Source organism: Sceloporus occidentalis, unplaced genomic scaffold, assembly GCF_023333645.1.
Source record: "Sceloporus occidentalis isolate IW3139 unplaced genomic scaffold, rSceOcc1.0.p SCAF_89, whole genome shotgun sequence".
In the NCBI taxonomy this organism is placed as follows: Eukaryota; Metazoa; Chordata; class Lepidosauria; order Squamata; family Phrynosomatidae; genus Sceloporus; species Sceloporus occidentalis.
This window is the reverse complement of record NW_028317069.1, coordinates 3,551,901-3,575,576: the sequence shown is the minus strand read 5'-3', so window position 1 is coordinate 3,575,576 and position 23,676 is coordinate 3,551,901. Positions and strand designations below refer to the sequence as shown.

Sequence of the window (23,676 nt, the reverse complement as noted above, 5' to 3'; positions counted from 1 at the left end):
TGGTCTTCTCCCCAACGTGTTCAGGGGAAACACTGCCCTACAGTACAAAAGCAGGTTTTACCCTCCAGTTAGTAAAAGATGTGCAGGGACCTCTTTGTGCAAAGTGGATAGGAGAGCAGTCCTGAGTTCCAGGAGTATTATTGGGTAAAAGGTTTCACCTGCACACCTGTATACCTGAAGAAGACCCCGCAGACATTGCCGAGGCCTCTAAGAAGATTCTGCGAGAAGACAGATGGTTTCTAGACTCCACTCCTGGTTATGCTTATCGCTACCTTTCAAAGCGCTCCAAGGAGTGGAGCGATATTATCTACTCTTGGTTCCTCCCAACGTTAGGTGTAATTGTCAGAATAGCTAGTTTTTCCTGAAAAAAAAAATGATGGGAGGTGATTGTTAAGGTGAACCAAAGGGTGGGGTAACAGAAGGCTCATGTGTGTCAGTTCCAGAGTCTAACCTAACACAGTTGTTGATCTTGATCCTCCTCCTACCCCACCACGTGCACTCAAAGGCTTCCAAGATTTCATTTGTTGTCATTTGGGTTGTTCCATTTTCTTCATCTCCGAGGATTACGATTTGTTGAAGGCTGAAAGCACGGCCCAGATCATTTCCGAGGCGTTGGCCTTGTTCCCTTCCACGTCCGGGTCCAGATCAAATAGGTCTTTAGAGCGGTTCATGGCCATGTCGTACTTGTCATCTGGCAGCGTGGAGAAGGCATTCTCCAGTACGTCGGAAGAGTGCGCCAGCACCAGCAAAGCCAACGTTCTCTTGTCCATGCGATGCGGGTCGTTGACCCACTTCTCCAGTAGACACTCCTGCAGTTTCTTCACCAGGCGCTGCTTCTCTGTGGTGTTGGTGACAGGGTGGGTGGTCATGTCAAAGAGCAGGAAGTTCTGCTTCTCCGTGGTGAGGATGCCTTTCTCCACCAGGTTCTTGGCAATGCGTTCTCGGACGTTACGCAGTTGGTACTGAAGCTTGAATGGGTTCCACGTCTCACCTGGGGTGAGAAAACACACATTGCTGGTTTTCACAAGGGGCTCACGCGATCTACTGTGTCTCGGAAAATGTCTCGGTTAATTAGGAAGGTCTGCACTGGTGAGGAGGCCTCTAGAACCATCTAAAAACTATTCTAGACCAGTGCTGTTTGGTGTTTTAAAGGGACAATCTGGTGTCCCCAAACTGGTGATCTAATCACTCATAAGATGGTGTCAAACTAATGCCCTTTGTGGAACTGCGGACCTCTGCATAGAGGGGGTATTTAAGGCTCGCTGTCGTGAAACATTCAGTTCCTATGTACCCCATACCTGCTCTGTCACGATGTGATATGGTTTGAGGCCCAAACAGTCCAATATGGAGTGAATTTTAGTAACTCTCTCCGCAGACCGGAAAGCTCTAGATAGGATACCTCTATCAAGTAAATAAAAAAACGGAAGTAGATCCCGAGGTTCTCCTTTGGCATCTTTCGCCTCTTACCTGTAAGTAACTCTATCCAGCTCTGGACGGTCTCCGGAGGATCTGTTGCTTTCATGTGCTTGAGGGTTTCATCCAGCAGAACGTCGCCTGTCAGGGCTTCGGACTTCAGCAGCACCTGGACGTTCACGAGACACGAAAAGTAGTCTTCGACATTGTAACAATCTCTCGCGATGCTACCCGGTCCGGACAATAATCACGACATACCCCACATACCGGCCCAATTTAAGAAGCACTACCCTCCTAAAACGGCTTCACTGTACGAAGAAATAATCCCAATAATAAATTCTCACCGGATTTCATAAAATTCGAAACAATTCATATATTTTAATGCTCTCGGTTTTTAGCAGTGTAGAAATTGAATTATTAAATGTGCTAAAGTAGTTCTATGTCGTAATCAATAGAAAGCCTGGGTCTTAACCCCTATGGCTTTGCGTGGCGGTCAGTCTACAGTTTTTTTTACCCTATTTTTGGGAAACACGTCACGCTAAATGAAGTAGGCCCTTCGTCTGCCGGCCGGTGAGTCGACCACGATTGACCGTTCCAGTAAATGACACAAAAAGTTACCGTTTAGGTCTTAGCAGCGACGTTATCGACGGTGAAAAAGAACACTTTGATTGTTCAAAGCCCGACCTTGAAATATCACCGACGGGAGATAAACCGCCGACACCGAGGAATTGTTCTACGTCCGGAGTGCAGATTAATACGCGATAAGAACGGGGCGTTTAACGGTAAATTCCTTACGTTTTATATAAAAAGTTATAAAAGGAGCTCCATTTGTAAAACGACATTTTATTGACACGGTCACGGGATCCGTTCCTACAGCAGATCCGCTGAGTCGGTAAAACGAACGTCGCCTCGTCAATTAAACTGTCGGCGTAACGTTTTAAGACATCCCGGCAGCTTTAATTTACAAATTAGGCATCTCGGCACGCAACTGCCCTCCGGCTTCCCGATTGGCTGCAGAAACGAGTGCCCACCGTGCCCACAGGCAGGGATAAATACCTTAAGCACTCACCCGGCAGCCCATCCCAGGTCGAGGGGCCTTTTCCTTTCGCCCCGTAACATTCCCCCCACCCCCCCGCGTATACGGAGGAGACGCGGGCGTCTTACCTTCCGATCCAGCAGCCGTTTCCTCCGTAAAGTTGCCGCCTCCAGCACGATACGTCCTCGGAGGGCCAGCTCGATGAGAATCCCCCCGCGCAGGCCAGAAGAGATGCAGTCGTTCCAGAAAGACGTGTAGCCCTGCGCCAAGAACACGGGAAAGCATGAAAACAAGTAAAAAGCGGACGCAACAAGCAGAGTCAGATGCTGGGGCCGGAGGTAAATAATCCATCTGTAGCCTTCTGAATATATATATATATATATATATGTGTGTTATTTTCTGTATAACATGCTGTACAGCGCTATAGACTCTGTTGGCACTTGATGAATCCTTCACGCGTTTAGCACCATACAAGACCCTCATGTGCTAATTTACAACTCCCACTCAGACGTCTGGACCCTGACAACTTTTACACGATGCATAGGAAAGTACTCGGGAAGGATGATTTTGGTTTTGGCTGTTCAGGGGCCGCGTGGGGCCGGTGGGATGTTTCTACGAGAACATGAACTGCACTATGAAACCGTGTAACAATCGCATGATCCCTCAGACGTAAGAAAGATCGTATAACTATGTATCCTCACCACGCCGCGCTCGTTACCGTTAATACATACGACGTTATCGCGAGGAAGCGTTCCGCCGGCCGGCCGACGCGTTTTACCAGGAACTTCTTATCAATAGTCGCGGGCAGATAACGGGTTAAACTGTTCCTCAGCGATTAACACCGTGATATTTGCACAGCAAAGAAATTATGACGGAAGCCATTCTATTCCTGTGTGCCAAACCTTTAACCCTTGCAGCCCGTCCCGGATGTTACTAACACACCGCGCAAACACGGCGACGACGGCTGCCGTCACCGGATTGATGATAGTTATGGATTACGTGCCCTAATACAGAGAAGTCTAACCCCCCCCCCCCCCACGGGGGAACATATCTCCCCTGCTTAGGAGGGGCATTCCTGTTTTTCCTCCCCTGATGTCCCTCTGTGAGGCTACGAGGGTATCACAGGGTCCTAATTCCTTATCAAAACTCCAAATATCGGGTGGGATGATGAGCGATACGTTTTCTCTCCATGGCCTGTAAGTCTATGGCACCCCTGGCACCCCTTTGCTGGGGCAAAACACCTTAAGAGCCAATTATATTCCATAAGCAGCCAGGGCACCCCTGGTTAACGCACTGTGGCAGCGGTCACAGGGTTAATGCCCTTCCTTCCACCTGCCTCTATACAAACACTATCTCCCAGGACGTCGTGTGGCCGATACACCCCGTCAGTCTGGTTTGGCCAGCGGGGCCGGTTTGGAGAAGAGACTGGAGGAATCAACGGGGAGGGACAAGTCTACAGATCGCATTCCGACAGCCACCTGTGAACATGGCTCACAAAGAGTTAAACATTAAATCGGCACTTCCTGAAGACACGGCCGTTAACCGTTTGAGACCCAGCATGTACAGCAATGCATGGCTAAGCCCTCTGGCACACTTAGGGGGTAAATTCCACCACGGGCGGACCGGATACCAACCAACTGCCCCCAGCTCTACCAGGACACGTCAATTAAATCCACCGCACAGGCAGAGCTGGTCCTAAAACGTGGCCTCTTAATAGCCAATGAGCACAGTCTCTACACCCCGCTCAGATTGGGCTCCCGGGTCAGAGAGTCGGCTCCAGCCCCAAATCCGTGGGACATCTGCTTTTCTCTCTCTTAAGCCAAAGCCCCGGATCATTAAACCGCACGCAACGCAAACACGGCGGTGTCATTAGCCACATCCCTGCGCAGACAGAACAAGGAAACAATGAGGCACGCACTGAACCGTCAACCAGGAGTAACCCTTATATAACCCTACGTGTATTTAATGCGAATCCGCAGGCAGGCGGGCGAGCGAGCGTCAGAGGGCAGGCGGGCGAGCGAGCGTCAGAGGGCAGGCGGGCGAGCGAGCGTCAGAGGGCAGGCGGGCGAGCGAGCGTCAGAGGGCAGGCGGGCGAGCGAGCGTCAGAGGGCAGGCGGGCGAGCGAGCGTCAGAGGGCAGGCGGGCGAGCGAGCGTCAGAGGGCAGGCGGGCGAGCGAGCGTCAGAGGGCAGGCGGGCGAGCGAGCGTCAGAGGGCAGGCGGGCGAGCGAGCGTCAGAGGGCAGGCGGGCGAGCGAGCGTCAGAGGGCAGGCGGGCGAGCGTCAGAGGGCAGGCGGGCGAGCGAGCGTCAGAGGGCAGGCGGGCGAGCGTCAGAGGGCAGGCGGGCGAGCGTCAGAGTCTAGTCGCTCTTCCTGCTGTATAGTCCGATTGATCTTATTGATAGAGGACGCAATGTTTCCAGACTCGCCTGCGATCTGGAGGGTGGAAGCGAACGCCTCTGGTTACATATTAAAGACGAGCCCCGGCTGCGTGTGTTTGGAACGTCATCAAACCGGATCTAAGGGGAGGCGGCGGAGACTCTCCTGCCAGAAGGAAGCGGCCCAGCCGGGTACATATTACTGCGGCTACCAGCAGGGCAGGGACTACCACCCCTGCGTTTATGGGGTAATCAGGCACGACAAGATGGCATTAAAATAATAACAACAACATTAATAACAACAACATTAACAACAACACCAAATAATAACAACAACAATAATCTGTGTCAGACTCTAAATGGGTCACCAACACCAATTTTTGTCCCACCTGCTCGGCTGAATCCCACACTTTACCCCCATTCCTCGTCGTGGCAAACGCCCAAATAATTCTTTACCGGGGGCGCTTAACTGTCATGCGACAAAAAAAGCAGGCCCTGATAGGCTGTTGCTATAGAACGCAAAAGGCTTCTGAAATCTTTAATTCTCCGCTGTGTGGGACCCCCGTGCCCCCAATTCGGGAGGGAGGGGGAGTAATAATACAGACAGCAATTATCTTCTATTACCAGGTCAGGGAGCCGCAGCGGATTACCACCAAGCCAGTCCAACACGTTACACGCCAACACATGACTGGGTCATACATAGCCACTACATCCAACACGGGCAAAATATATATATACACACAAATAGATTGTAAGCTCACAAGGCCCTCCCCTCTTTCTGTATGGTTTAACGCATGTTACCGCCGTTATATTAATCTGTCTGTTAATATATTGCCGCGGCTGACGCTATATATATATATATATATAATAATAATGAAGATCTAATTATAGAACAGAAATCTGTATAAGACACGAGTCCTTTAATTAAGGTCTTAAATGTCCACGGAAAAGCAGGGCTCGAGCGACTTAATGTGATTAATCTGTATGGCTTGCTAATGAAGCGTGTATTCACTGCTGCCCCAGATCACCTCGCCTCGACACATCTGGCCAAACTCACCTGGCAAGTTCCCCAGCAAGCAGCGATCACAACCAAGTCACGACTGGGATATCAAAATAAAACCTTGTCCGTGTCCCAGGGGTAACTCGGACCCTGCCGCACTATGTAAAGGCTAACGAGGGAGGTAACATTCAAGGCACAGAAGAGGAGTTTGTTCCGGAGGAGGAGAAACGTTAGAAGAGGACAATCTAAAACCAGATGGATTGTAAGGAAGTTTTACTTTACAAGGGGAACAGCCTCCCAGCAGAAGTGGTAGAGGTTAATACATTGAGGGTATTAAACATGCACAGGATAGACATACGGCTCCTGAACCTAAGACGAGACAGACGACTGATTAAGTCTTTACAGCAGGAACAACGGGCAGACTAGACGGGCCAAACAGGGCCGATCTGCCGGGAAATCCTATGTTTTTAAGCTCACACGACACGGATCGGATAAAATATTTTATGAAGCCCAAAAATAAACAAGGGGTTTGGAAGCTGGGGCAGGTTATAGAACAGGGCCAAACAAGGGCCCCCAGTAAACAGTATACACGCTAACACACCTATTTATTAGGGACTTTGTTAAACCGTTCGCAGCTAGAAGCCATGCCTGTCCTGCTGCGCCGACTAAAGAGCCGCCAACTAAAAGACAAACAACGCCTATTCGCTGGTCTTTTCAGCCAATCAGATGACAGCTCGACCAAGGCAATCGGAAAATTCACGAATGCGCTCGAGGCTTGTTACAGCTCTCCAAAGCCACTGATGGCCACCAAAACCTTTGCGCTCTATCACTCCCCCCCCCGACACTTTGGGTGAGCAAGGACTCTAGTGTTTGTACCTCTTTGTCTTTAAGACCCAAAAGCAGCACCTCCTCCATGAGAGTCAGCCTCATGTCCTTGCAGTCTGCCGAAGCCTCCTCGTCTTTTTCTTTGCTCGAATCGTCGGAGTCCCCCCTCTTATCGGAAGCCTCGTCCGCTCTCCTGCCGCGCCGGATTAAGGTGGTCATCGTTACGGTCCTGCAGACAAAACACTATTTAACAGCAGAACGGTTAAAACAAAGGAAACGGAGAAATAAAAACGCTAACTTTACCTTCCCTGTTCTCAAGGGCCGCAGTCTATCAGACCCCCCAACCCTACAAAAACATCTGGAAAAAGGCTGCGTCCCCTTATAAAGGGAAGCTTTTGTACCAATACTATCGTTATTATCCTTATTATTATTAATCTTTATTTATACGGCGCCAAGAATTCACACAGCGCCTCTTACAGTCCCTGCACGCAAAGGGATTTTATTTGGTAACTATGGCAACCCGCATGCACTGGTGTCTTGGGAGAAGAGCTTGCAATCTAAGAGACTTAGATGACAGTATCCCAGTTCATTGGGATCGCTAATATTATAAAGTAATCTCTGGTCTACCCAGACAGTGGGGCTGAAGCGCCCGATCTGCCCTGTTACCCCATCACCAGCTGGGTACTAGCCATCGCCGGCCATGTTTCTTCTACATTATTATTCCCGTTTGAAATATGTAATAATAACCATAATAACATGACATGTAAACCTGTGACCATTACATGGGGGTCACGATGAATAATACCAGTGCATACATGTACACAGACATGTCATCATACACACACACATGCGACATTCGGGCACACACACCGGTGCCCACGGGGGCAGATAGGACAGTAAAAGCCCCGCCGCCCCGTCTCTTACCTCCTCTCCTCTTACTTGGGCTTTTAGAAAACTTCACTTCCTGGAATCGGACACATCAACTCCAACCAGAAAGCGCAGCTTAACCTGCTACTAATCCGCGCTGACGTCCGGGCCGAGGGGACCAATCAGATGACTCGATTTCTCGGAGGGGCAGAGAAGGTCCGTCGCACGCGTCTTCCAAGCTTGGCAAAAGATGAGTCGTCGCTGTGACAGAAGCTCCTCGGCCAATGGGATAGCAAGGAACCACTGAGATGCAGTGCTAGGGCGCCCCCTCGCGGCCATACTGGTTAAGGGAACCTTGTGAGAGTGACAGCAGGGCGGAAGTGAATCCAACTCAATAGTATGTAGCAGGAAAATATACTTTTATCCCTATTCCCACGTGTCCCTGATCATTGGATTCAATTGTCTAAATGCTTTGCTTCCAATGTTTTAAAGGGCCAGAGGGACAATTTTGGGACACAGATAGAAACATGGCCCGTTTGGCCCGTCTAGTCTCCCAATTTCTCTAGTTGTTTACATGTGGCTGAAGAGAAAATGTAAAAGTGGTTTGGGGAGACCGTCAGGGGCATTAACCAACTTTTTAAGCGACAGGTGAGCTGGCCAAGGGTCTGGATCAGCTTGTGCTGCTCCGAAGATAGTGTCCCCATCTCTATATTCTGGGATCCTAGAGAAGGACCTCAGGGGAGGAATAAGTGACAGAGGGATGTGGGTCCCAAAGAAGGACTGTGCCTCTTAAACAGGGACATTTAGGAGATACGATACATACCAATCCCCTCAGCTAACAGGCTGTAATATAATTGTATTAAATTATATGATGCATGCGACACAGCCGTAAACATAACGCTCTATAAATCATTTTTGGTGTAAATTATCCGCCTGATGAGAGACTTTAGTTTCCATGGAAATGACTCCTTCCTGCATCTGCCTCCGTACCCCACTGTTTAAGAATTTGCTTAAATTGATGAGCTGATAGACATGTACACCTCTTGGCAGCTTATCTGCCCCTCCCCAAAATCAGGGTGACATCAAGGGAGGACCTGAGAACAGAGCAGGAAATGCTAATATGGCAACAACCTATCAGTGCCCGCTTTTTATGTCACACGACAGATGATCCCAGCAGACAATTTGACTTGGCCATAAAATTCTGTTTGGGAAATGTTTGGGTGTTTCAGATACTAGGAATGAGACTTCCAACGCAGGAAGGGTTAAAAAGGGTATCGCCTTCAAGCGCACTACACTCACCACCCAGCCCCTGGAACGTGCGTGAACTGCGGCACTAACACCGGGGGGGCTACCTACATCCCGACAGCCGTGGGACCTATTCCCACGTCCCCAACCTTTCATCATTCTTCCTCCTCGTACATATAGTGCAAGCGACCCCAGATATATCCACTGCGGTTGCGACCGCTACGACTTCCCGTGTAACGGAATGATGAGAAACACGCATTATCATCTCAAAACTATATTTCCAGGAAAACGTGCCTTCATCGGTCACATCACTGACATGACAGCATTTAAACATTCTGCAACAAGCAGTAAATAAAACAGACGGCCAACGTACGTAACGACACACAGACAGCGCGGATTTCATGTTCGAACACGGACATGTAACCGACACGCAAGCTGTGTTTATTATAAGCGTTCCAGCTGTAATTATAAACGCTGCAGGATTTCCTACATGGTACACGCGTGTACATGCATGTTTGACCCTGACCCCATGATATCCTGCATTCTCATGCGATTAAAACTATCCATATATTCAAATATTTGGGGAAAAAATACTCTTCCACATACAAACCATCTCTACTCCACTAACCACAGAACGTTAACCAACTACAGAACGCAGCGAAGCTAAAACAGGTCTTTTGGTTCGCTGAACTTCCTTCTCTTTGGTCCAACGGGTTCATCCTGACTCCGGGGGATTTCAAGCGGCTGGATCTGACGGGGAAACGGAACATATTACGAGCGGCGATGAAAGAATACAGAATAGGGGGACGGTTCATGTGTCACTGCGTGTAACGTTTGGGGTGTATAGCTAAAAAAAAAAAAACGGTCTATGGCAATAATTGCTTAAAAAAGCCACATAATTAGTAACTTTATAGAAATGTCTATGCTTCACCATCGTTCCCACAAACTCACTGCTTTAACCGGCTGCCTGGTCTTCCGGCTCTCTCTGGCGATCGAGGCGGACGACGTTCCCTTAGCGCCCAGATTCACGGTCTACAAGAAAAAGAACAGCGTTTGCCGGCGGATTGTGATGTTTTTTCCCCAGCACGTCTCCTATTTCTCCACTCGAAGGAAAAATAGCACAGGTTTTACATTTCTACTAGTTGGCCAATGCCGCAGGCGCTAAACATCCCGACGTACCATCCGCCCCGGGTTAGCCGGTGAGAAGCTAGGAGCGGTGCTCTGTGATGCCCCCTGCTGGACACAAGGAGGAAGACAGCGGTTCTGTCGTGTGTTTGGAATAGAGGGTTCCATTCAGTACCCGTTCACAGAACATTTAATAAATGCCAGGTCATGCCGCACATCCACCGGCCTCTACGTGAAGCGGTATTTAATCACATTAGATATACGCGTCTATCTTACTAGCTTTACGGCAAATTCTCTCGTCCTGAAGACCTGTGGCATAAGGAGCTCGGAGGAAAGGAGCAGGGTCAAGTATTTTTCAGACCACCTGCATAGTTTAAAAAGAAGAATCCTTCAATAAGGATGTTTACTTCTTTTTGAGCGCAGGCAACAGGTAAAAATCCGAGAGGAAAGGTCACGTCTTATCTGCCTGGGCGCGGGTACACAGCTACGAGGAAACAAAATATAGAATAGCGCTAGTTTATGGCTCCACTTGTCATGCTCCATCAGAGGGAACCAGGGCTAGCAATCAAAGGGTTAAAACATGAACTACTCGGCCGCAGTCGTTTCTCTGAATATGGTGCCACGCAGCGATGTCATAAGTGCAGGACGGTAGGACAAATTCTAATTTAATTTCCTTTGCAAAGTCGTTTGGGAATTTTGTAACTATAAAGCTTACAAGGATTGATTAAGTGAGTCCCATTAAAAAGTTTGCGCCATTACTTGATGATTAACCATTTGTACCAACCACGTATGGAATGATCCTCCCGCTCCTAGTCTTACGGGCTGTGGACAGGGGGCTAGCATTCCCTCGCCGAGACTCTTCAACCTATAGAAAAAGAAAAATAGTGTTATCGGGGGAGCAAAAATCAGGTGAAACGACGACTGCGGAGTGGATGTGGCCTGGAGAGGCTGTTCTACGGCTCCCAATGAAGCTCGTCGTGGCATCAGCTGCCTGTGTGTTAGCCGACCAACTCTACAGACCTTCGCGACATGCTGCAGTTTACTAATAACAGGATTAATGAGAAAAAGTTCATGAAATACATTTAATTGATATGTTTTGTAGGTGCCACGGCAACCTGGAGTGGATTGAAATAACACTTAAGGCTGGGAATGCTTAGAAATTATATCCTAAAACCTGTTAAAATGTAGTTATAAACATTTTTTATTTCAGGTATCAGTGAAACCGGTCCCCGTGATCCTACTACCCATGCTGTACTTCACACTTGGTTCCCTTTCGCCTGCAAAGCTTCATTCACGGTGCAGGGCCGGGTCTGTATACTCTGCCGCGCGTGCTAGTGAATGAAGAGCCTTTATACCCCCTCTATAATGACATAAAGTACCACATTGCTTATAGCTTCCCAGGGCAGACGACTGTTGTTAGACAGTGAATGTTACGCGTGAGCGCTAGAATGACGGGACAGACTGCTTTCTATCACTATTTACAACACCAGAACAGTCAGAGAAATACCTGAACGTGCGCATTCTGTGAGCTCTCATTCTCAGAGTTTTCGTTCTCATCCTCATCCTCATCAGACTTCACAATCTCGTTTTCATCAGAATTTACCATTTCATTCTCGTTCTCATCAGACTTCACAATCTCGTTTTCAGCAGAATTTACCATTTCATTCTCGTTCTCATCAGACTTCACGTTCTCTTGACAAGTCAGGCTTGGTTCTATAAAGAGATTGTAAACCATAAAACAATAATTATATTTTATTGGGTAAGCTCATGTTTTTCCTAAGGAGTAAAAAGGAACCAAATGTAATACAACCTGCTAGGGCCTTAAAGCGGGCCCGAAATTAGCCTTAAACCCAGTCCAGCCTTATGAAAAGACCAAAAACATTCATTTCAGCAGCGGTTGCAATAAGACTATTAAAGCCTTCCTTCCACTCCAAATAAAAGCTGAATAGGGTAATGTGGTTATTTTTAATAAGAAGGGCACAACTGATGAGCTTATATAAAATGATAACACAAGACAGGAGGTGAGCAGGCTTTTGAATGAATGATGTCATAAGCCCCTGCATGTGATACTATGGCACTTCCTGTGTGTGTTATGATGTATGATGTCATGTGCCCTCAAAGCTTTCCTAAAGCTTTGTTTTGACTGATTTAATCCCTCTTCTGCATTTGAATCACAGGGACAAGAGTTTTACATTCTAACGTGAACGTTTTACCTTCAACGTTCACAGAGCCATCGCCATCCTTCTCCCAAGTACTAGCTGCAACTGGATCATCCTTCATAAAGATAAGGAGAGAGAGAGTTTATTCTTCCTGCGGTATATTTAATTTCTCTTCATTGATTGCACTTTTTCTTGGGGAGAACGGAACGAGCTGCAGAAATCTAATTTCCAGCCAGCACCAGGAAGATGGTAACTAGGTTTCAACACTTAAATCACCGAAATGCAGCATTTAACAAATGTGCAGATCAGTTAAAATACAATTGTAAAGCGCAAGCCGTAACTAAACTCACCTGTGACAGAGTTTAGATTAAATTACACCGTAAAGCAAATCTACATATAAAATAGAAAAACGACGGAGGTCTTTAGGAACATATTTTACCTGAACAGAGCTCGGCACTCAGCATTATTCATCAACAAGCTACGTTTCAGAATCTATTCTTTGGGCCATTAGAACCGGCGTGACTTGGAAGAGACAGACCCATAGAGGATGACTTGGTTCTGTTTGGCCTTGACCAATATGGTCAGAGTCTTTGATGCATGCTTCTGAAACTCGAGCCCTATTCTCGCACGGGTTCGGACGCGCCTCTCACTTCCGAAGGGTTCCCGCTATAACCCCCAGCCTACAACTGAAGCTAGCAACTTCTAATGCGTTCCTTCGTTATCAAGAGGAAAGAGAATGTGGTTTATATTTAGAAGCCAGGCGTTTTGTTACCAGCACACACACTAATACATACTAATACACATATACATACATAATCACACATGCCTACTAACACACAGCAACATGCTTAGACATAGACTTACCACACAACAACCCATTCTCACACACTAACACATTTACACATACACCAACACATTTACACACATACACCAACACATTTACAGCCAGTAGTATGCCGGAGAGTGTTGGCGGTACTGAGCGGAGGGCCTCCGTTATACAGTAATTCTTAGGTGCCAAGATTTGTCAATCCCCAATTGTGCTCAATTCTCAAGCCTGCGTAACAAACCCACTTGTGCAGACATGACACTATCTCACCTGTACGGGACTGTCGGGTTCCCCCCCGCAATTCAAATCCAGTTTGACGGACTTTGCAGGCGACGTGGTTTCTCCTTCCCTCAGGATGGTCTTCTCAACACTCTCGATCCTGTCTTTCTCCGTAGTAACTTTTACTTTCAACACATGAAAAGGAGTAGCCACTTCACCCACGTTGAGGTACATGGGCTCCCCTTCAAACATCATATCTCCACAAGTCCCTTCTTTGAAGCCGGGAGGATGATAGTCTGCTGGAGTAACTGTGAAAAAGCAAAGAAATGAACCCAAACCGTAACCCACGGCACTTACCATAACGGCAGCACTGAGATAAACCAAGGGATGCTTGACGTATCGCTTCTTTATATGTTGTTATATGTGACAACCAAAGCCACATTTAAGGTTATAAGTAGAAAACATAACTTTGGACACAGCTCTTCCTCGCTGTTTCAGACTCTGGTGAGTCCGATTCAAGCTACACTGAACCATTGCCAGGCGAGAGAAACTCAGGAGAGCGAGGGGTTTCCCAGGGTAGATCTCCTGAAATAAACCTCCCGTTCGAATGAAAACACAGTTCAGGAAAGTCCATAAAAGTAAGCTGGGAGTTCAATGAATGCCGTCCCTCCCCACATACATTCTTGCTGAAATAACGGTGAATGAGTTTAGTTGACATGTTCCGCCAGCTTCTTACACTGCAATGCTTATCTGTAACTCATCAGTAACAAAGCAGCTCAAGTCAAGCATGATACCCGCAAAATAATGTAGTTCTACATGTGTGTCCTTCAAGGCTGCAGCTGGAGCGTTCTAGACATGTAAAGAATGAGAAAAGGGTTTGTGTGTTTGAATGAATTGCCAACCATTTATAAAACGGTCTTGTTGCTAAAAATATGTGATTCTGCCCTCCCTGTGTAATGCATTCGCTGCGCGCAGCGCTCAGACAGCAGGGAAACAGAGTACGAAGCAAAAGGTTGTCAGCTCAATGACTGACCCTTTCATGTAAGCAACTATATAATGTATGTAACCTCAATGACTATACACTGTACAGACGTGCATAAAGTGCTGTTCTTGTCTGCACCGACAGCTGATGAATACATGGGTCAGATCTATTCCGAATGCCAGCATGATTATTAACGTCTACCTTCATCGTAATAAAAAAGCTTCATCGTCAAACAGACATCACTTGACAGAGGCCCCAGATTTTGCATGAGGATGTACAGCTTGCGGATAAGCATGACGCTGGCTTTCCTGATATCCGAGAAGACAGACACGGAGCTGGTGCCTTTAGTGCTGCAAAGAAGGAATGTATTAAGAAATTATAAAAGGGGGTTTTTACAGGGGCTCAACGTCAACGGGCCTGCGGAGAATGCGACTGTGACTGAGAAAAGCTCAACCCCGTCCATGAGGGCTGTCCGCACCCAGAATATGAGACAAACGCCCCGCCACGAGGGAACACACAAGACAGCAAAGCAAGGGGTCATCTGGAGAGGCAGACACATTCATAGAACACATTATTTCTAGTTCATATTCTCTTAAATATAATATACGGACTAATATTCACTGCTTTATTAATTTAAGTAAGGATAACGGGCTAGTTATGAAAAGGAGAGCCACTGACCTGGTGAGATCCATGGCAGGTCCGCTGGCGGTGTACTTGAATTTAAACTGATAGCACTCTGTAAAAGTCTTAGGAAAGAAATCGACTTCAGTAAAATCCGTGTTGCAGTATTTTACGGTATTTTATAAAAATTCTAGAAGCTTAAAGTTAACGCAGTAACAGGTTTTTGGCTGTTAGTGAACCGCATTACCAAAGAATCTCCCTACCTGTGGATCGTCTGGGTCGGTGTAAATCTAAAAGGAAATTCATTTTGCATTAAAGACTCCAGAAATATATTATTTGCAATATGTAATAATCAAGAAACTAGTATTGGTAATGGTATACTTACTAATAATACAATCATTCTGAGCTGCATGTAACAAAAACAGGAGAAAGCAATTAAATAGGATAATAAAAATCTATACATGACCCCCCGATCTCCTTTTAAATATTAATTACTAGCACGCTGCACCCTGCGGATAACTTATTACTATCGATCTAATGTCTGCTGCTCCCGATCGCTAATTCTCGGTGCTTTGTCTCACAAATGGAAGGGAAGAAGTGGACTCAACAAGCATTGTTCATTTAAACTTGTTATTTTAGCAAGAAAAAGACGCAGTAATATTCACAACACCCCTCGAAACACACTTCATTGGCGGAAGAAACCCATCAGGAATACTTACGTAATTTCTCCCCAAGGCATCGTAGCACCCCAACATCCTAAAAATACAAAAAGTTAAAAAAGTGCATTTTTATTTACAAAGGACGCATTTCCTAAGAATCAAGTTTACTCCCGGCCCCTAAAAACGTAAGCTGCCACCTGCAATTGTGTGTTTGAATCCGAAATTATGCAAATCGCCCCAAATCAGCCACTAAACGTATTTCTAAAATGGTATCGCTTTTACTCAAGCAGTACAATCAGGAGAGAAACAAGAAGTCGCACATGAGCTGTAAACGCTTAATACACTTAAGCAGAAAGGGTTAAATGTACTTAAAAAAAAAATCCCTTAATACTCTGTGGAAAATGTGAATGCATTTGACTAGCAGCTAGTAACGGCATCCATGTTTTTCTTTGGAATATGTTATGTTGTGACAACATTCTTCTTGGCGTCTAACATTAAAAATAAATATAAATATTTCATTTAAAAACAAAAACAAGCATAAATATACTAATTTACCATCAAGTGCATTAAATATCTCACCATTTCACTAGCTGGGTAGAGCCGGGGCAATTTTTATCCTCTCTAAGGATCTTCACACAGATGTCTATAAAAAAACCAATACAATATTAAGTTTTAATACATAAATTTTTACCCTTCTTGATATTGATCCAGCGGTCCTCCCAAACTTGTCCTTCTTCCTAACTTTGATATAGGTTCCCTTTCTGATCTGTCTGTCCTCTCACACCCCATTAAGCAAAAGATTATTTTTCCTCTCCCGACCCCCTTGTGCTTCGCTTCGGTTTTCCAACAGGTTAAAGGGAACGCGGGGGGGGGGGGGGGGGGGCCTTACCTTCTATGTACCTCGTCCCAAACGCGGACTCGGGAAACAAGCCCCTCAGGTAAGCGATACAGGAGACGGAAATCGCGAGGAGCCGCTTCACGAGGAACAGAGACTGTTGTTCTGTGACTACACAACTTGGAAGGGCCACCGAGTTCTGTAAGTGCAGGTCAGTAACATATCATCAATGCCAGGTAACATAACTTGTACATTATTTCACGACTACACAACCGTTGAATGCTTTCCCAAAATATTGGGGGGGGGGGGTGTTTGTACAATTTGTTGGGCGTACGGATTTCAACCCACTTGAAACTCATACAGATGGAGAAAGATCCTTCCTTGAACTCTAGGAAACAATCTCTCCTGAAGCCATAACATAAACCGAGACCCTAGTGAAGGAGCTATGACATAAAAGTTTTGTCCAAGGGTATCATTGGAATTTTGGGGCCGGATACCACTAAATTATCAATATAACACTAAAGCAATGGTTACCAACATATGAAAGAGGGGTTTCTGCATAAAGAAATCTGTGGTAAGAGCAGGACAACCCCTATCGCTACCAATGGAATGACCCAACGTGCACTGGAATTGTAGCGTATCTATACCGCGGCGATGTGGATCCACCACGGGGCGCGCACGTACCGCCGCACTTCTTTGCATCTGAGCAGTCGCCATTTTCAGGTCTTCCCAGCCTGTATTAAGACAAATAACGTGACTTATGACCGCAAGCAGAATGGAACGGCTATTACTTATAACCATGGGAATCGTTAACAGGAAAAAAAGAAAACCATATAGCGCAGGACAGCTGTATAAGAACCTCATATGTACCCTGTATCCACTTTAGTATCACGGATGGCCATTTTCAGCCCTCCCGCCTATCCTCCCTACTTCTGAAACCCACACGGGGTCCATTTTGTTGTCTGTTTGCCCCTTGTCTTCTGCCCTTTGCCCCCACAGATCGTAGGACTGGGTTTGGGACACAAGAGCCGATGAGAATGCGAGGTCACCTGACGTAGGGTGATAACACGGCCTTTAGAGTGCTGAGGACTCCGGGTATATCGTAACCGACGAGCGGCAGGGTTATAACTCACACAGGGTAACCACATGGACCTTTACTTGGAAGATGGTTGGGCTAAGGAGCCCTGATCTGGGGTGACCACGTGGCCCCTTGACCCTGATGAAGGTCATGCTGCGGCGCCCTGTGGGGTGACCGCATGGCTCCTAACCCTGATGGTCATGATGCGGCGCCCTGATGTGGGGTGACTGCGTGGCCCCTTGACCCTGATGAAGGTCATGCTGCGGCACCCTGATGTGGCCCCTTTAAAAAACTAATCTAGTGCATAAAACGCAAACCCTCAGCATCAGATTCCTTATACATGCGCAGCCCTTTATCCAGGAAACTAAGTGATTTTAGTTTCATAATGAGTAATACAAGTCAATAAACAACATGTTCGGCTACTACTTGACGCTTTTCACCTACACGGTGGCTTTAATGTTACAATGGCCGACTTCTCAAGGAAAAAACAACATGAGATAACCAGACATACCATTTTATACAGGGGCTCCCATTATTTATAATGTATCATACACGTGTGTGTATATACATATATAATGTATCATATAGGCATATATATATATATATATATATATATATATATACACACACACACACACACGAGCAGGGGGCTATATCGGTGGCAGGGGGTTAATACACATAAAGCAGCACAGCAGGCCTGTAAGAAACGCTGACAATTATAGGCCTGCCTCGCAAGTCTTAACATTAACATCTATTTTAACGTATATTCAGCTTTAACGCCGCCACGGGCCTCAGTGATACCAACAAGACGTTTCCTCGTCAACAACGTGCAGACACCACCGCTTTCCGCGCCTCGGCTCCTACCAAGATGGCGGCTCCAGCTACTTCCTGCGCGCACACAACATGGCCGCCCCCGATCACGTGACCCGAAGAGCTTGTCTGGCAGTGCGGACAATATTATCACATAGTATATAATATAGTATAGTATAATATAGTGATTAGACTTCCCTTATATGCATTGAGTTACAAGTATACAAATAAATACATATAAAAACTATAAGCTGAAGTGTTGTACGTGGAGCAGTCAGCAGGGGGCATTATATTGGTTTCCATGGAGACTACTCCACGTTCAGAAAGTTGTCCTTTTAAATATGACAGGTTTTTTTTATGTCTTATAAAGCTTTATTGTTCCTAAACAAAGCTTTACCAAATAACATTTTGAAACATTAATTTTTGTTGCCTTAAAATACTCATGATGCGTTACTAAAGCAAAGACAAACATTCTACACAGTTTAACATTTTAATTTTAGGAACAATTTGATCCATAACATGAAACTTCCATAAATTTAAATCAGAAAATTAAGCATATTCATCTTTAGATTTGGTAACCAAAAAAAATCTAACAAAATACTTCAGTGCATTTCAGTTATTTTAACAGAGTTTTGATACAATAATTCTCTTTAAAATCAGTTAACACGTTTGGTTTTCTTTTATATATCAATATATATCTTTCCATAATTATAATTTCATATATATATATATATAAGTTAAATCATAAAGTATTGAGGCTTTTGTCTCTTTCCCTTTCTGACTTTTTTTTCGTTACGACAAAGTAGCCGGAATTTGTATTTTTAAAGCTTTTGCGCTAAGCACCAATTTTTTAATATATATATATATTTTTAATTATACATTAATTATACATCATGTTTATTTTTTAAAATCTAACAACCAAAAATCATGTTTTCCCCCAACAACCGAATTTTAATTTTTTTTTTTAAAGTTGTATTATGCTGGAGGAGCAGCTGACTGTAAACTATGCTTTTAGTTTGTTTTGTTACCGCTTTTTGCGGGAGCGGGGTCTTGACACGCCCCACTCCCTACAAGGGCTCTGTGTAGCCAGAGGCCATAAGATCCCAGGTATGGGGGTGGGCTTTTTGGCCGCCACCACCCCTCTTGAAAACTTTAGTGAGTCTCCTCTATTGGTGAGACCCTAGAAGATATGGCCCTTTCTTGCTTTAGGCCAGGGAGGGAAGGAAGAGGCTGTATATACCCCACCGTTGGGGAGTCAAGGAGTAGATGATTGGGGAGCCAAAGAGTAGACAATTGGGGAGTCAAGGAGTAGACGATTGGGGAGTCAAGGAGTAGATGAATGGGGAGTCAAGGAGTAGACGATTGGGGAGTCAAGGAGTAGACGGTTGGGGAGTCAAGGAGTAGACGGTTGGGGAGTCAAGGAGTAGACGAATGGGGAGTCAAGGAGTAGATGATTGGGGAGCCAAGGAGTAGATGATTGGGGAGCCAAGGAGTAGACAATTGGGGAGTCAAGGAGTAGACGATTGGGGAGTCAAGGAGTAGACGAATGGGGAGTCAAGGAGTAGACGATTGGGGAGTCAAGGAGTAGACGATTGGGGAGTCAAGGAGTAGATGAATGGGGAGTCAAGGAGTAGATGATTGGGAACCCTCGTATACACTGTGGGCTTATCAGTTTGGGTCACTGGTTCACCTTTTTTCATCGACAAGCGGGAAGCATATATATATGGGTAGGTAGGTAAGGCAAGAGGAATATAACGTTCTAGATACACATCTTCCAGTTGTATCCTATGACACCGTTCTAAGCTTTAATATCTTCACAGTTCTGGATAAGATGGATAACTTGCAATCGCACATAGATTCCCCTGGTTCCTTGCAATGCGGACATATCCTTTGTCTCCATATGTCTCTCCCCAGCTTTAACAAAGTTAAAACAAACACAAAAACTGTGAATTTTTTTGTTAATGTTTTTAACACAACATTTTCTAACACACCATTTTATACAAAGCTTAATAACTGTATAATCAATTTTTATATACATTCCTGATCTTGTGTTAAAAAGCTAGGTTTGGAATATAGAAAAAAAAAAATAAAAAAAAAATATATATATATATATATATATATCTGTTTATGTAAAATCCTCACATTGAAGCCATTATTCGGGAACTAAGTCCCTCTAAGATTCAAGTAAATTTTGGATGCTGATTTTTTTCTAACATACAGTATGGTTGACGATACTATGTAACCAGGAAGAAGTAATCCATGTTTAGGGTCTATGGGGGTTTAAACAGGCTAAGGTATACGTGTAATGGAACCTCTAGGATTTTTGTTTATGAGGGTCCACCACTTTGTCCACCACTATATTTTAGTTTATATCAAAGATTCATCATAACGCAGGACTTTAAAGTCAGTCGTGAAGTACCTGTTTTTCACCAGCCAAAAGTCCTTTCCATTGAGATTTCCATAGCCCACCACAAGAACGCCGTGATTTACATTTTTAGTACATGATGGATCATCGTAGACACCTAGGACAGAGACAGTTATCAAAAGAGAATCTTATCCAGATCTTTCGAACCTTACGAAGGTCGAATTCTAGTCTGACCTTGACACCCGAATGGTGGGGTGACCAAATGTCCTCTGTTTTTAAGGGACAGTTCCCTGATTGAGGCTTCACCAATATTGTTCCTTGAAACCTTCCTAAATCTGAAGGTCAATTAAAAAATGGGTAGACTAGGTGGGCCAAATGGGGCCGATCTGCCTGTAAATTCTATGTTTCTACTTTGACGTCCTTCCTTGACCTTATGCGTTTTTCCTCAGTCCTGAACTTTCACTGTCCTGAACCTGGGCGCACGAGCCAAGTGGTCTCTTAAGAAGCTCCAATATCTAATTACTGAGCTTGTTCCTTCTAGTGATCATCTCTGTAGCATACACTTGATGGATTCAAAAACAATGAAAATGTGGCCACAGATATCAGACAAGACGATCATTATGAGGGTTCAGTTATACCCTCTTCCGTTTGTAGCTCCCTCAGCATGATAATAATAGCTCTCCAGAGTTACTAAATGCTAGTATCTACAGTAGTTCCACCATGAAAAACAAGACATACCACTTTTATAGAGAAAAAAAGAAGGTCGGGTTCCATCTATGGCGACCGACACAGGGCCAACCGTAGCCACGGCTTGCTTCAGGTTATCCTCTGTGCCTGGTTCTACTTCTGTGTATTTTATGCAGGTGGACGCTTTGCCAGTTGGGTCATAACGACATTGTTGATCCTAGAACAAAAAAGTAGCAATAATACCCGACTGAATTGAGTCCGTCGTCCATTGTCCATTCTCCCGATGATTATCTGAAATCGATATACTCACCATGGCACTATAAGGATAGGAACTGTCCGAATCAATGCCTTGGTTGTCAATAACGTACTGAAAAGCCTGTGTCATGTAGCCTCCGCTGCATCCCTTATTACCATATTTTCTGGAGCAGTCAACTAGGTTTTGGGGACTGAGAGACACCAGGTTACCCGTTTTAAGTTTCATTTGGCCCTCTAATGCCCCCACTGCACTAAAGGCCCAACAAGAACCGCATCCACCCTAAAATAAAAATATAAAATAGTGTTAGTACATTCCTGATAATATGTCCACAAGCTCTATGGTGTCCTTAACATCTTGGATTTAGTTAGTTTTTTTTGTAATTTCAGACCAAAGCGGAGTTTACCATTTTCCGAAGAATGTTTGGAATGTTTGCTTTTAGGTCTAAAAGCAGATCTTTTATGATTTTCAAAACATCAGTCACTGACCCAAATCCATTAACATTGCCTTAAAATGTCGAAAGTTTTAGAATTCGTTAAATTCAATGGATCTCAACCCAATGAGACAATAGCACTTTCTCACAATTATGGGAAAGGTATTCTGTGGGCCTTTGAGGACACTTTTCATTCAAACACAGAGGCGCGATGGGATAATTCTCAACTGGAAAACAGTACCTGGTTTTTAACATTTGTAACTAATCCTCTCTCTCGCCAGTCCACAGAATCCGGCAGGCTGGTTCGCCGAGTGCTGTTCCACTTGTTTCCAGAAGAGCTCAGCCGCTCGCTTTGTGGTGGTACCACTAAGCCGGTCAAGGTGGCCATCACCTCCTCGCTGGTCTAGATAAAATAAGAGCAGGAAACATGATAGAACTTAGATTCAGGAGCCATATGCCTATCTCATGCATGTTTACATTCCCTCACTGTATTAAACTCTTCCACTTCAGCTGGAAGGCTGTTCCACTTATTTTTCTACGGGAAACATCTCTTCTAGCACAACCAACCATCAAATATGCGCAGACTTCAAAATCAAAAAGAAAAATTATTAAAATATAGCTTTATTCCCTAAAATGTCACTTTGTTCTTAATATATTATCAGTGCAGCTCTTGAAATGACTCATTAACTTTAAGTGGACTTCATTAAATGGAAGCTTGGAGACCCCCGACCTCTGTGCTTCTCACACAATTCATACAATTGACTGAATGCCGCCGAATAAACCTTTAACAATCTGTCTTGTTGACCGCTGCTCACAATTTAGGTGTCACGGGTCCATAACGTGAAAGAACACATTTCTATACAATAATCTAGTATATGGAATAAAATGATGCCTTAATACCAAAGCAGTTCTTTTTCTACAGCCTCATAATGTTCCACACCAGGCCAAGAGGTCTTTTATTGAAGTTAGCATGTCTTTAGAAGGATTTCAAGATCAGTACTCACCATGTCTCCGAGGTGGTTCATGCCCAGCTCGTAGGAATGCAATCCCAAGGAGTGCTCAAGGTTATGCAACATGACCAATTTAAGGTTCTTCTCCCATGTCACCCTTCTGCTGAGGTCCTCTCTCTGTAATACATTCAATATTCACCTTTAGTCGTGGATATGGCCTCTCTTCCACCAGAGCTCTTGTCTCGCAGTGGGCAAGGTCCATAGACTTGAAACTCAGAATAAACATCTCGGGATTAGTTCTGGATTACGAAGACTATTCCTTATTCGATATCATACCAGACTCTCGTAGTCCTTGCCGTAGGCTTCCTTCCAGAGCTGCCAGTGGTTGTCCAGCGCAGGGTCTATCATGGCTTTCGTAGCTCCAATCATAACCATGAGCAGCAATGCGCAAAACGGGGACTTCATCCTGAAGAAGGGAGAGCGGACTGTTATCCATGGTTCTACGGAACGGAATGTAAATTCTGTGCAAACCTCTTTAAATCGATGATGTAATGGCTCGAGTACCGGCACTTCGTATCCACATCATCGCTGGAATTTTGTCACAACGTCACAAAACAAACAAAAGATTAAGTCATCATTATGCGACTGAAGAAACAAGACCCCCCCCCCAAAAAAATATAAGACCAACGTTAAAAAGTTACAAATTTTCAGATTGTTTGCCAAATATTATAATTTCGAGGTTTTGCTCAATAAACATACGTAACCATGGTTACAGATTACAATAAGCAATCTATACATAGTAGAGCTTTGTTTCCTTTATATATCATGGGAGGAGCCATCTTTAGGCATCATTTCTTACACTTTTCTTTACTCTTAAGTGAAAAAGAGATAATGATCTCGTCTTAGATTCAAG

At 45.0% G+C, this 23,676-nt stretch overlaps 3 protein-coding genes across 3 annotated transcripts; all 3 read right to left on the bottom strand.

Moving 5' to 3' along the window:
* Positions 1-563: 563 nt before the first annotated feature.
* On the bottom strand, positions 564-6,868 carry LOC149284754 (Golgi phosphoprotein 3-like A). Its single transcript, XM_089496411.1, has 4 exons — positions 6,701-6,868; positions 2,578-2,709; positions 1,468-1,582; positions 564-991 (listed from the first exon to the last, which is right to left on the bottom strand). Exons 1-4 carry the CDS (start codon positions 6,866-6,868, stop codon positions 564-566), a joined length of 843 nt encoding a protein of 280 aa, XP_089352537.1.
* A 2,556-nt stretch (positions 6,869-9,424) lies between these two features.
* Positions 9,425-16,904, bottom strand: LOC149284753 (HORMA domain-containing protein 1-like). Its single transcript, XM_089496362.1, has 15 exons — positions 16,872-16,904; positions 16,242-16,386; positions 15,932-15,995; positions 15,413-15,449; positions 15,079-15,099; positions 14,957-14,983; positions 14,751-14,818; positions 14,274-14,422; positions 13,142-13,398; positions 12,100-12,160; positions 11,394-11,599; positions 10,671-10,751; positions 9,941-9,994; positions 9,713-9,793; positions 9,425-9,511 (listed from the first exon to the last, which is right to left on the bottom strand). Exons 1-15 carry the CDS (start codon positions 16,902-16,904, stop codon positions 9,425-9,427), a joined length of 1,371 nt encoding a protein of 456 aa, XP_089352488.1.
* Positions 16,905-19,889: 2,985 nt separating this feature from the next.
* On the bottom strand, positions 19,890-23,171 carry LOC149284752 (cathepsin S-like). The gene is made up of 7 exons (XM_089496277.1): positions 23,100-23,171; positions 22,818-22,940; positions 22,055-22,216; positions 21,438-21,662; positions 21,179-21,344; positions 20,495-20,597; positions 19,890-19,989 (listed from the first exon to the last, which is right to left on the bottom strand). The coding sequence occupies exons 1-7, from the start codon at positions 23,169-23,171 to the stop codon at positions 19,890-19,892; spliced, it is 951 nt and encodes a 316-aa protein (XP_089352403.1).
* Between the last annotated feature and the right edge of the window lie 505 nt (positions 23,172-23,676).